The following is a 14,549-nucleotide window of genomic DNA, read 5'->3' as shown; positions in this document are numbered from 1 at the left end:
GACAGGAGTCTCCCTGGACTATGATGTTTGCAGATGATATTGTGATTTGTGGTGAGTGTAGAGAGCAGGTTGAGAAGAGCCTGGAGAGGTGGAGATATGTGCTTGAGAGAAGGGGAATGAAAGTCAGTAGGAGTAAGACAGAATACATGTGTGTGAATGAGAGGGAGGGCAGTGGAGTGATGCAGTTGCAGGGAGAAGAGGTGGAGAAGGTGGAGGAGTTCAGGTACCTGGGGTCAACAGTGCAAAGTAATGGAGAGTGTGTTAGAGAAGTAAAGAAAAGAGTGCAGGCAGGGTGGAGTGGGTGGAGAAGAGTGACAGGAGTGATTTGTGATAGTAGGGTATCTGCAAGAATGAAAGGGAAAGTTTATAGGACTGTGGTGAGACCTGCGATGTTGTATGGATTAGAGACAGTGGCATTGAGTAAAAGACAGGAGGTGGAGCTGGAGGTAGCAGAGCTGAAAATTTTAAGGTTTTCGTTGGGAGTGACGAGGATGGACAAGATTAGAAATGAGTTTATTAGAGGGACAGCACATGTAGGATGTTTTGGTGACAAGGTGAGGGAGGCGAGATTGAGATGGTTTGGACATGTGCAGAGAAGGGACATGAATTATATTGGTAGAAAAATGCTGAAGATAGAGCCACCAGGTAGGAGGAAAAGAGGAAGGCCAAGGAGGAGGTTTATGGATGTGGTGAGGCAAGACATGCAGGTAGTTGGTGTGAAAGAGGCAGATGTAGAGGACAGGGTGGTATGGAGACGGATGATCCGCTGTGGCGACCCCTAATGGGAGCAGCCGAAAGAAGAAGAAGAAGATACATCCATCCAAGTGAAATTACTTAGTGTGTCTATGTAAATTACACTACACATTACAGAGGTAGTTCAATGACAGCGAGTCACACTTGGAACATTTTACTCTATAAATCCAGCTCCATAGTTTGTCATGTCAATCATTATGAAAAAGCAAAGGGAATAATCACATAACAGTAAGTAATTGCTGAATTCTGTAATATAATTATTATTATAAATATGTGGACTTGGTAGCCAGTCTTTTTTTTTTTTGCGATTTTCATTCTCATAATTAGGTGAGATTTATCTCATTAGACAGCACACTATCATCGTTTAGAAATTCGAAAATACACACACACACACACACACACACACACACACACACACACACACACACACACACACACACACACACAGTTCTCTGAGAAATGAATAAATTATTATTAAACATAAAACAGAAACAAAAAATTTGACTGGATGGATTTTATACATGAGATCCCCTCCTCTCATCTACCAGGACTGTACAGTGGTACACACAAATTAATCTACAGTAACCTTAATAAAAATACTCTCATGTCTGTACTGTATATTTCAGATGATCATCAGGCTTTCTCTTAAAAATTGCATAAAAATGTAACATTGCCCCAGATTTCTGTGTGTGTGTGTGTGTGTGTGTGTGTGTGTGTGTGTGTGTGTGTGTGTGTGTGTGTGTGTGTGTGTGTGTGTGTGTGTGAGAGAGAGAGAGAAAGAGAGAGAGAGAGAGAGAGTGAGAGAGAAAGAGAGAGAGAGAGAGAGAGAGAGAGAGAGAGAGAGAGAGAGAGAGAGAGAGAGAGAGAGAGAGAGAGAGAGAACAAACAGCCAGCAAGCAGTGTCAGTACTGAGTGTGTTTTTTTCCGTGTGTTTGTATGTGTGGATTGGGGCTGTGTGAGGCAGACTGTTCATCCCACTAAAGATCTCAAGTTGGTTCAACCTTGTCTCTGAACCTCTCATGAATAATTCAGCTGTGTTTCAGTGCCCACACCTCATCTACCCATCATCACTAGTTCCCTCTTCATCACCTACTTTCCCCACACTGCAGGTTTAATAAGTCATTTTTGTTCTTTTGTTCCCCACATGCTGGATATAAAGCTATAAAGGTAAAGTTGGATACAGATGCTTGATTTCCTTCAAGAAAACACCAGAGGCAAAAAATTCAAAGGGCAATTCCAAATGTGTAGTTCAAACAACAAAAAGTTCAAGTAATTGGCAAAAGAGAGCAAGCAGGGAATGGACGAGAATTGGAGTAAACACCAAAACCAGAATAAAAAAAAAAAAAAAAAAGATTTGTTACATACAGAACTAAGGCTTGGAAGGCTCAGAAATGCTAGATTGGACACATAATTTTTAAAACCCAGTAGATTTAAAACATTTCTTTTCTGTGTATTTGTATATTTTTGTCAAGACTCATATTTACAAAGATCATTAAATACATTTGACCAAAGAAGTGTTCATGTTTGACCCAAAAGTCACCCAAGAAGTCTGCCTGAGCTGTATTTGTTTGTATTATTTGTGTTTTCTCGTTTTAAAAATGCTAAAATTTTTAGTTTGGGCACAAAAAACTCCTTTCCTGAACTATATGCATAGTAGAAAACATTTTATACCTAAAAGATTTTCCAGCCAAAACACTTCTCTAACACATGGAAGAAAAATAAGTCAATTAAAAAATTACTAGCACACAGAAAATAGGATCCAGAGGATCCAACAAAATATTGCTTATTATTATATAAGTCAACTCTTTTTCGATTACCTTGGGAATTATTAAGATCGGTGATAACTTGGGATCAGTTTGCAATGTATTATTCATGCATATTATTCAGGAAATACTTTGAATTATACATGACTAACACAAAGCTAACAGGAGAAACACTGTTTGCACTTGCAAAAACAGATAGAGGAATATAAGGAATGTAAGATGTCACTAGGGCCTGGGTGGACTTGGTAACACTGCTTGAATCTAATCTCTGCTTCTTCATGTTGTTTTCAATGACTCTCTCTTATACAACAGGTTCATGCAGTTCAGGCATTTGGAATCATCCCAACTAAATATAACAGGACTAAATGAAAAACTATTTACTCACCAGAGAGCACAATGTTTGCGTTGGTGTTGGGTAAATGTGCCACCACATCAAGGCCTTATTATAGTAATGCTTAGAGTACTGTTTTGTTGTTCCTGAGTATTACACAGCACAAGCATGTTCTGTTATTACAGTAACTATACATTGGTAACAAAGGCTAGTGTGTGTATATTCAGTTTACACCTGTGTTAATTCAAATGCACTGGAAGCATCAGTATTTCTTTTTCTCAGTTAAAATTACAGCTGACTGAGCACTAGATGCTTTATTTGTAACACAGGCATTACAATCATTAACATCATGATCTGGGTTAAGCAGAAAAGGCTTTGTAATGAACCCTCTCCCACCTGGTCAATGATTTACCATCAGTTGTCTAATCAGCATCATGAGGTTTAAGCTTTTTTATATTTTTCTTGATTTTCAGCACATCAGTACATACAAGATCATAGACAATGGTCACAGGTGTGCATCTCTAAGCATGACATTTCTGTTCAATCTCTTGCATCTTTCTTCTTTTCATGCTTTGCCATGATTTATAATCAGACAAAAGTAAAACAGGCATTATCCAATTCACTATTGCAATGAACAATGACTCATGCGGTTGTGCTAAAACATGTGATTCACAGAGCGGCTATTTTTATCAAGAGATGATGTGCTCTGAGAGGATGATAACAGACATGTATATTGTCTACAAGGGCGTCTGAGCAGATCCGCGCAAATCAAATAACGCAAAGTTGCTTCGAAAATGTAATGAAGCCAACGCAGGAGAGTCAGCATTATTTACGATGGCACGCTGTTATTATCAAAACACTACAATCACTACTCGTGCAATATCTTTTAAAAGTATAGTGTAGTGGGTGATCTTGCCACAGAAGATGATCATGGGTTTCCTTTGGGTGTTACATAAGAAGTTTGCTGGCCTGCGGTTGAGGTTTGGTGGCAGTGGAGGAGCTAGAAAAAAAACTTTTGTGTGCTTGAGAGTCTGTCTAGAAGAATAAAAAGCATTTAAAAATACTGCGGAATCATTTAGAATTTGAAATTTATAATTCCCTCCACTCTACTAAAAAGATGTTTCACTAGATTTTGGTGTGTACTTGTAGACATTTGCCTGCACTTTTTTCTTCACTTCTCTAATATAGTCTCTATTACTTTGCACTGTTGACCCCAGGTACCTAAACTCCTCCACCTTCTCCACCTCTTTTCCCTGCAACCACACCACTCCACTGCCCTCCCTCTCATTCACAGACATGTACTCTGTCTTACTCCTACTGACTTTCATTCCTCTCCTCTCCAGCACATACCTCCACCCCTCCAGGCTCTTCTCAACCTGCTCCCTACTCTCACCACAAATCATAATATCATCCGCAAACATCATAGTGTACACATGAAGACTCCTGTCTGACCTCGTCCGTCAACCTGTCCATCACCACTGCAAACAGGAAAGGGCTCAGAGCCGATCTTTGATGCAGTCCAACCTCCACCTTGAACCAGTCTGTCATTCCTACTGCACACTTCACTGCTGTCACACTGTCCTCATACATGTCCTGCACCACCCTCTGACACACCTGACTTTCTCATACAGTACCACAACTCCTCTCTCGGCACCCTGTCGTACGCTTTCTCCAAATCCACAAACACACAATGCAACACCTTCTGACCTTCTCTATACTTCTTCATCACCATTCTCAAAGCAAATAAGGCATCTGTGGTGCTCTTTCTCAGCATAAATCCACACTGTTGCTCACAGATAGTCACCTCTTCTCTCAGCCTGGCTTCCACTACTCTTTCCCATAACTTCATGGTGTGACTGATCAACTTAATTCCCCTGTAGTTACTACAGGTCTGCACATCGCCCTTGTTCTTAAAGATCGGCACCAGCACACTGCTTCTCCATTCCTCAGGCATCCACTCACCTTCCAAAATCCTGTTAAACCATCTTGTTAAAAACGCCACTGCCCTCTGTCCTAAACATCTCCATGCTTCTACCGGCATATCATCTGGTCCTGCCGATTTTCCACGCTTCATCCTCTTAATCTCTGCTCTCATTTCCTCCTTACTAATCCTATCCACATCCTGCTTCACCAACTCCACATCATCCAACCTTCTCTCTCTCTCTGATTTTCCTTGTTCATCAACTGCTCAAAATACTTCCCCATCTTCTCAACACAGTCACCTCACTAGTCAACATTTCCATCTCCATCCTTTATTGCTCCAACTTGCAGCACATCCTTCCCAGCTCGGTCCCTCTGCCTGGCTAATCGGTACAAATCCTTTTCTCCTTTCTTAGTGTCCAACATTTCACACAGCTCCTCATATGCCTTTTCCTTGGCTTTCGCCACATTCCAATTTACCTGCTGCCGCATCTCCTTGTACTCCTGCCTACTTTTCTCATCACTCTGTCGATCCCAATTCTGTTTTGCCAACCTCTTTCTCCTTATGCTCTCCTGCACTTCCTCATTCCACCACCACGTCTCTTTGTCTTCCTTTCTATTTCCAAAAGTCACACCAATTACTTTTCTAGCTGTCTCCCTTATCACTTCTGCAGTAGTTGCCCAATCATCCAGCACCTCTTCACCACCACCGAGCCCCTGTCTGACCTTTTCCCTAAATTTTACACTACAGTCTTCCTCCTTCAGTTTTCACTATCTAATTCTTCTTTCAGTCTTCACTCTCCTCCTCTTATTCTTCACCTCCAAAATCATTCTACAGACCACCATCTGATGCTGTCTAGTTACACTGTCCCCTGCCAACACCTTACAGTCTCCAATCTCCTTCAGGTTGCATCTCCTACAAATACCATAGTCCACCTGTATGCACCTTCCTTCACTCTTATGTCAGCCTATGATTCTCCTTCTTCTCAAAATAAGTGTTCACCACTGCCATTTCCATCCTTTTAGCAAAATCTACCACCATCTTCCCTTCCACATTCCTCTCCTTCAAACCATACCTACCCATCACCTCCTCATCACCTCTGTTCCCTTGACCTACATGCCCATTGAAATCCGCCCCAATTACCAATCTTTCATTCCTAGGTACACCATCTACCACTTCATCTAACTCACCCCAGAATCTTTCCTTCTCCTCCATCTCACAACCCACTTGTTGAGCATAAGCACTGATGGCATTTATCATCGCCCCTTCAACTTCCTGTTTCACATTCATCACCCTATCAGAAAGTCTCTTCACCTCCACTACACTCTTACTGTACTCTTCCTTCAGAATCACCCCTACACCTGTTCTCTTTCTATCCACACCATGATAGAACCCACCACCAATGTTACTGGCCTTACTCCATTTCCACTTGGTCTCCTGAACACACAACATATCTACCTTTCTCCTCTCCATCACATCAGCTATCTCTCTCCCTTTACCAGTCATAGTATCAACATTTAAAGTACCAACCCAAACCTCCATTCTCCTACACTTTTCCTTTCTTTGCTGTCTCTGTAGATGTCTTACTCCTCTCCTTCTCCTCCTTCGGACAACAGTAGTCTAATTTCCACCGGTACCCTGTTGGCTAACGATACCTTTGGCGTTCGTTGGTAACCCAGGCCTCGACTGATCCGGTATGAATTTCTCTTTCGTGATCTGCATATTTGATTTGGCACGTTTTATGCTGGATGCCCTTCCTAACGCAACCCTCCCCATGTATCCAGGCTTGGGACCGGCACTTAGAGAGCACTGGCTTGTGCAACCCTAATGGCTAGGTTGGCAATAATCATGATTATTTAGAATAAACAAATCTAAGGTACACTTGTATTTAACCAGCTTTTCCAAACAAGTAAATAATGCCCTCGAAATGCATCACTGATGGCTAATAATATCTGCTTACAGCCTACATAAGCTGGAACCATTACAACTGCAAATGAGAAAAATGCACTTTTCCAATTTAAGAACAATTTTCAAAGGCTTTGTTATAAGCCCAGCAATTACACCATAAGAAAAAATAAAAAAGCAAGCCCCGTTCTGTTGGTGTGTAAATATCTATCAACACTACACAAGGCTACATTTCACAAAGAAAGAATAATACGACAATGTGCACAGTTCATTAGAAAAGCAGGATGCACATTGCATCATTTATTGACTTATAACCACATTTCAAGCTAATTACATGTATAAACTGCATTAGGCCTCTTTTTTTTTTAAGATAGAAAGCTGAAAAAAAAATCTAGCTTTTTTGTTCTTTGTTGTTGATCAGTAGCAATCAATTAAAAGACATTATTATGTTTCACAACAATGAGCCTGTTTTACAGTTTGCATTTCATATTGTCATCAGTTCTACAGGGATTCACCGGCATGTGAGCAGTTACCATACATTTTTATTTTTTTACAAAAACTAAAACAATTATTTTGACTAAAACAATTATCATTTGGAAGCTATTCATGAATATAGACAGTCCAGTACAAAAGCTTGGAGACATGCAGTTTTAAAACATCATTTGTTGTTCAGACAGACACAAATACATGTCACAAAAAAGTTATTATAGCACAGCATATCTAAATTATAGGAACGGTCAAAGGACAGATTTTTTCTTTTAGACTACATTTTCCACATTCCATGTTCCATGTGAGCACTAAAGCCTTGAAGCCATAGCTAATTTAGTACCAGACGGTACAAATACCCTAAAGCATGTAAGCATTCAGTCAGTTATTTTTATCTGTATGTTTTCACTCTTTTTTTAATTTTTATTTCTTCTTGGGCATCTATGGCATCAGAAATTGTTACGTGAGATATGGTTGATTTATTTTGTAAAAGCATCTCTGTACGTAATAGAAAATCATAAATGCAGAAATTGCAGAAACACAAAGAAAAAAAATGGTTGGTCCCTTTGCCTCTTACAGTCTGAGGAGACAGGATACACTGAGTGCTCTTCTGAGGTGTGGTTGCCATGGAGTATTGGATAATTGTATTATGGGATGCTGGGAAGCACCACGTCTCCATGGTATCCAGAATCCCTACTGCGGTACAAAGCTTTTCTGTAGCATGCATTTCGTTACATTGTCTTCTTTCACACACACACACACACACACACACACACACACACACACACACACACACACACACACACACACACACATGAATTCTTATCTGATTCAGTTTGTCATTCTATTTTACATGTGTTGCTTGCTTACTTTTTTCATTTAATTCTGCTTCCTTTAATTACTGACTATTTTCCTCTTATCCATCAACCGTTCTGGCCTTCACCTCTCTCTTAACCCTTTTCTCTTTCTGCCTTTTTCTTCCTCTGTCCTTGCCCATTTGCCCTACAAACCATATTATTGATCATAATGTAAGCCATTGTATCTGTAGCCTGATCCTGAAGCTTTGCTCTTTTCACTCAGTCCAGTTGATCTCTATTATGTCAGTAACATTTAGTGGAAACAGTCAGTACACCAAAACCACAAACCTCACAACTATATTAAAAGCAGTGCAAATCCCAAAGCACCACATCTAAAAACAACCCGGATACAATAACACATCAAGAATTCAGTCAACTCTACAATGAATACCTTTATGACTTTTATGTCAGATTAAAAACACTATGGCACATCATGCTTTTCTGTATGCATTATAAAGCATCCGACCCTTTCCCAACTACAAAAATGTTATTGCATAACTTTTTTTTTTTTTACAAATCTTAAGTAGATTAGATGGACAGAATGTGCTAAAACGATATCTCTGCTCTCAGGAGAGGACATTGATTCAGATGCAGAGCCAGAAATACAATCCTCATGAAGCATGAACGATCACTTCCTCTAGGTCCAAATTAAACACATATGAAAGAACTATTTCCTTAAATCAGAACACACACATACACCAGCTAAGCACATTAAGCACCACTGGCAGCTTTGTATACTATAAGTTCTTCTACAGCTCAGTAGGAAGGTCACAAACATCACAGTAGTAAAATCTGATTAGTATAATAATACTCACTGGGTCTTTAAATCAGCTGTAACTGTGCAAGGGGGGAATTAAGAAGATTATAGGGGTAGATTTAAAACAATGAATGAGTGTGAAAATAGATGTATATGGTTTATATTGGCTGGTTATATATAAAATGTGATCCTCGTTGTAAATGCTCAGTTCTTTGATAAGCCTGGAGAAATATAAAAAAAACATTGCACTGTCTACATATTCCCTATCTGAGCTATTAAACTGTATATACAGTCTGTGGTCTGGAGATATATAATTTATATCTACATACTAGATGTATTTAAAAATAGCCCATTTTTTATTCAGGCTCAGCAAGTCAATTAACATGGAACACTCTCATATAAGTTAAAGCTGTGTAAGGCCAAAAATTTTAACAATCTCAATGACATGGCCCCACAAAGCATCCTGTAGAAACACCGAACAAGGCAGAAAGAACAAAAGACTCATCGTCGTGTACTTTCTTCTCATGAACAGCATTCCACCGCCAGTCACAACAGCCTTCCGAGCTACAGTGCAAAGAGTAACTCAACCTCTAGTCTCATTTTTCCCCATCAAAACCACTTAATTAGAATGAATCTCAATATTTTAGAGAGACCACAAGGGGCAGCTGGATAGAGGACACACCTACCTGAGCTTATACTCAATGACCTGAGTGCTGGCATCACAGTAGATCTGGGGGAAGTAGATGAGATGTGACTGCAGATTAATATCCATTGTTTTGGGTCATAGCAGAGAAACTGGTGCTCTTGTTCACTTGTGAATCGTTCAGTGTGCTGTAAGCTGCGCTCTTTCTCCAATCAAAATAGCATTCGTTAGCGGTTCAAAGACTGAAAGAGCAACTGCATCTTATCCAAGCAGGAGTTGCACAAAGGGAAGAGCAAGCTGTCTGATCTCACCTCCCCTGCCATCACACGTTAATGGAGAAGACACTCAGCAGAACAATGACCCCAGAAAGGAATTTGCTTAGGAAATATGGAATTAAATAATTCAAATGTCTTTTTTAGGTGGGAAGACAATGAGCAATTAAATCCTCATTGAATCAATCCTGAAAGTATATCACACTACAGAGTCACATGGAAAAGAGAAATAAAAAAAACCCTCTCCTCTGAGAGAATGGAACGGAGAGGTATTCCATATGAAGCATCACCCTCAGAATGCTTCTCGCGTCATCTGTTAGATTAGTTCCCTCCCACAACCCTTCATCTCTCAGTCCCTCCCTCCGTTCAGCTAAAAAAAAAAAAAAAAAAAAAGCTTACAGACCCCAATTCATCATTACTCTACTACTGTTGCTTCGTATTTTTCTCCTATTTTCTATCTTCTTGTATCTTCTATGCCACAGGACAATCCACACAGTGCTGACAATAATGCATTTGCTTATATTGTAAATAATGACAGAAAATTGTCCTTTTCTAATCAAAGATTAAGAATGAAGCTTAATTCAATAAGAAGCTCCAATAAACCAACATCATCATGACATTCCCATGTTCTCATTTATTCTGACATGCTCAAGTATCGAGTGATAATTGGGTACCGATAACACATGCCTTTATTACATAAAATGATACTAAGACTATTTAAAGCACTGTGGATGCTCCATTACTGAACTCTCCTGCAATTTGTTGACTACCTGTGCAAAGCTACAGCATTTTACATGTTTTTATGAGTTACGAATGAGTTACAAACCTGTAACTTTTTATTACAGGAAAATGTGTCATTTTGTTTGCTTATTATAGTTTGCAACAGGCCTAATTATTTTAGATTATCTACTTCTATCATGTTACATCTTTCTAAACCTTTAGTACATTTTAAACATTTCTACTATTTTTAGAAATCATTCTTCTCCTCTACATTAAATCAGCAAAAACGGTCTCAAAATATTGTTAAATTCTGCTATTATCAGTTGAATAACATTTGTTTCTGTCTTCATAACAAAACCTGCAAACGGACACTCACTTAATGTAGACCAGCCCAAACACTCAAATGTAAGACTTTCAGAATACAGAGCCAACCTTCTTTCAATGCAATTTATTGCTGTTTATCTGTCTAATAAGGCCAATTCAATGTGTATAATTTGGTTAGTATACATTCAATTTGCATGCAACCTCTATAATAACATATGCAGTCCATCCACTGCACCCATTCCTAAAAAACTGTTCATGATATGTTATGCATATATGTAGGCTTCCACAATAATATGGGGGAAAAATCAAGAGACAGTATGCTAGACAATGAAAATCCTTCTTATTGAGGTTAAAATAACAAAAGTGCAAATGCTACTATCAGGAACATCATGCTTTGGTATATAATAACATAATGACCTGGTCAATAAAGGCATTTATCATGATGCTTGATATGGACATATATAAAGAAAGAGCAGAGGCTGCTTATGTGGTAGCAGCATGCTGCCCTTCCCCCATCATCATCCCCTTCAGCAGGTTCCTGCATGGCTGCAGACTGCATTTTAATCCTTAAAGGGAAACACGCCCCTTTAAGTGGAGCTCAGCCAAGAGTCAACTGTAACCTGCACAGCCATTAGCACACCACAGGGGCCATGGCTTTCTGTTAGACGCCCAGCCAGACACATGGCAAAGCCACCCATGATGAAGTATATGACCACAGAGGGTGAGGGGGGTTGAGGATGTGGGTATAAAAGCTAATGAAATGAAGAAAGAAAAAGTTAATGAAATGACGCATATAAATGTGTGAATGAAGTGGTAGCCAACAAACAAAATTCCATGTGCCTGTTTCGATGTGTTTGGTATGGCACAGGAGAGTGTGCAATGATATATAACATAGACAAAAAGCTAAATGGCTTACAGTGAAAGTCTGATTAAACAGAGAGACAAGAAGGTTGGACGTATGGAGATGGACAGCTGGCTCAGAATCAGATCAGTTTTCTTAGACATTTGTTGCCATGGTTTTCCATTAGGGAAAGTGGATTATATGGTATGTATACTGTATGTCATAAGGGACTAGGCTTAAAAAGCACTATAACTCAGTCTACACTACACTATACTTAAACATGCATATGCTAAATATGCACTGTGATCAAACTGCTGCATAGCATAATTTGGCTAATTTCAACTCACACAGTTACATTAAGCAACTAATTAAACATTATACTGTGGAAATCACACCTTTAAATAAACTTGATTGTTAAAAACCTGCACTGTAAGCAGAATACGTGAAAGATAAATGTTTCTGACTCATTCTATGAGACCCCTTTGACAAACATTGTATGGAGGTATATATATATATATATATATATATATATATATATATATATATATATATATATATATATATATATATATATATATATATATATACAGTATAGACCAAAAGTTTGGACACACCTTCTCATTCAAAGAGATTTTTTTATTTTCATGACTATGAAAATTGTAGAGTCACACTGAAGGCATCAAGGGCTATTTGACCAAGAAGGAGAGTGATGGGGTGCTGCGCCAGATGACCTGGCCTCCACAGTCACCGGACCTGAACCCAATCGAGATGGTTTAGGGGTGAGCTGGACCACAGAGTGAAGGCAAAAGGGCCAACAAGTGCCAAGCATCTCTCGGGGAACTCCTTCAAGACTGTTGGAAGACCATTTCAGGTGACTACCTCTTGAAGCTCATCAAGAGAATGCCAAGAGTGTGCAAACAGTAATCAAAGCAAAAGGTGGCTACTTTGAAGAATCTACAATATGACATTTTTCAGTTGTTTCACACTTTTTTGTTATGTATATAATTCCATATATAATTCCACATGTGTTAATTCATAGTTTTGATGCCTTCAGTGTGAATCTACAATTTTCATAGTCATGAAAATAAAGAAAACTCTTTGAATGGGAAGGTGTGTCCAAACTTTTGGTCTGTACTGTATATATGTATATATGTATATATATATATATATATATATATATATATATATATATATATATATATATATATATATATATATATATATATATATATATAGTTTAATGTGACTATATTTTACTAGAATTAAAATAAGAATAGAATTAATCTCAATAAATCTTAGATTTGTCACTTTTAAGCTTGCTTTATTACTTTGCTATTACTATAACCCAGAAAATTTACTACAACAAAATTGTAATTTAAATTACACATAATGTATCTGGTTATGTGCATCTTTGACAAACCTGAGGTAACATAAGTCTCAGTATTCATCAATCCAAACAGAATGCTATTTACTTCCTTCAGAAGCAGATGGATATTTTACACTTGAGAAAATAATTGCAGTGTGACGCTAATGCCACACTGTATGTACTCAGAAGACATTGGTAAGCAGGTCTCTTTGCCTTTAAATGCATCTCAGCAAAACTGGAGTTGAATTCAGAACAAGCTATTCTATTTTAAACTCATATATGGGCCATCGAAGCAAACACAATTAGGAAGATCCATAACAGAATCAATATTGACTAGAATGTACATGCATTTACTATAGTGCCTTAGATTTTAGTTGTGAAACTCCCAAAATATTTCCTGTGTTCATTTGTAATCTAAAAGAAAGCCCTGAAATTATATCATTTTGTGTGGTGCCATTAATTTACACCTACCCCTATCCCAGGTCGTACTGTGACTTCCTGGTGTTGCCCCAAGTAAACTAAAAATTAAAGAGCATTCACCGTGCTCTTTGATTTGAGAATGAGATAGCTAGATCCTGCCTCCTGCACATTGTTCCCAAGATAGGATTTCTATTCAGTGAAGAACAGGATAAAACACTTGCTGAAAATGAACACAGCATTCTGTGTCATATTTTCTTCCATTCTAAAGGTAAACCATGTCCATTTTAAATTTTCTGTTCAATCTGTTTTCTACCACTTGGCTAAACACTACTTGTGTTTTTTTTAAATATAAAAACCCAATATTGTGTTCACTACAAGCATATATCTGTGATTCTTTACAATCCTACCCACCTGTGCTACTTGAACACGTCTGACCTTTTTAATATAAGACAGATTTTACAGTACCTGAATCTGTATATGTGAGGGATCAAAAGATATTCTGACTCAGCGAATTAAAGAGGAATTAAAATAGGTCTGTAACTGCTTAGTCTGTCTGCTCTACAGCAAAGTTATATCAGAAAGCTTAATTGCGAACGGGGTCCCACTGGTTTTAAACGAGGTCAGTAAAATGCACATGCTGCTAATGCCCTTAGATTTTGTTAGATGTACCGTTTTGAAAGAAACATTAGGTACTTGTTAAGTACCTTGTAAATGTAATAATTATTTTATGTTTTATGAAAACTTTATGCAGATTTCAATTAAAATTTTACTCAAATTTTTGCTTCCATTCCTGACTGTATTATTTCCTAACTACATGCCAAAAATGGTTTTGAAAATATTATGTTATATATGTGAGAAGACCTTCCACTAAATAAGGGGGTATTGTTGTAGCATAGTCAGTATACTCGCTCAACACCTCCAAACCAACATATATTGGAGTCCACATTGACTGACTGAAATCTGACTCTGCAATTGGTAGCTCCTCGAGGACACCCAGCATATCAAATTCCCTATATTGTATGTGGCAGACAAAACATATACATAGAGAGACAATCATTTACTAATATACTGAAGTCTCAACTACGTCACACACAGATACATTCCCTAATTAGCATCAAGAAAATTTTGACTTTGTTTAACCCTCTTGAATATGTGTGCATGCATGCAAAGATCTTGAACAGTCACAAAAA

At 38.3% G+C, this 14,549-nt stretch overlaps 1 protein-coding gene across 2 annotated transcripts in view; it reads right to left on the bottom strand.

Annotated features, from left to right (window-relative positions):
- Positions 1-14,549, bottom strand: part of evlb (Enah/Vasp-like b) — a 32,598-nt gene that overhangs the window by 15,760 nt on the left and 2,289 nt on the right. The window contains exon 1 of one of the 2 annotated variants that reach the window (XM_083562134.1): positions 9,460-9,985. The exons of the other annotated variant lie outside the window; for it this stretch is intronic. Within the exon in view, the coding sequence (XP_083418260.1) occupies positions 9,460-9,545 (86 nt within the window). The 5' untranslated portion in view covers positions 9,546-9,985. Of the gene's footprint in view, positions 1-9,459; positions 9,986-14,549 lie in introns of those variants that run through there. 2 annotated transcript variants of the gene reach the window in all.

The sequence above is a fragment of the Silurus aristotelis genome (assembly GCF_946808225.1).
Source record: "Silurus aristotelis genome assembly, chromosome: 15".
NCBI classification, from domain to species: Eukaryota; Metazoa; Chordata; class Actinopteri; order Siluriformes; family Siluridae; genus Silurus; species Silurus aristotelis.
The sequence above is the reverse complement of the archived record's forward strand: the minus strand, read 5'-3'. Positions and strand labels throughout refer to the sequence as shown.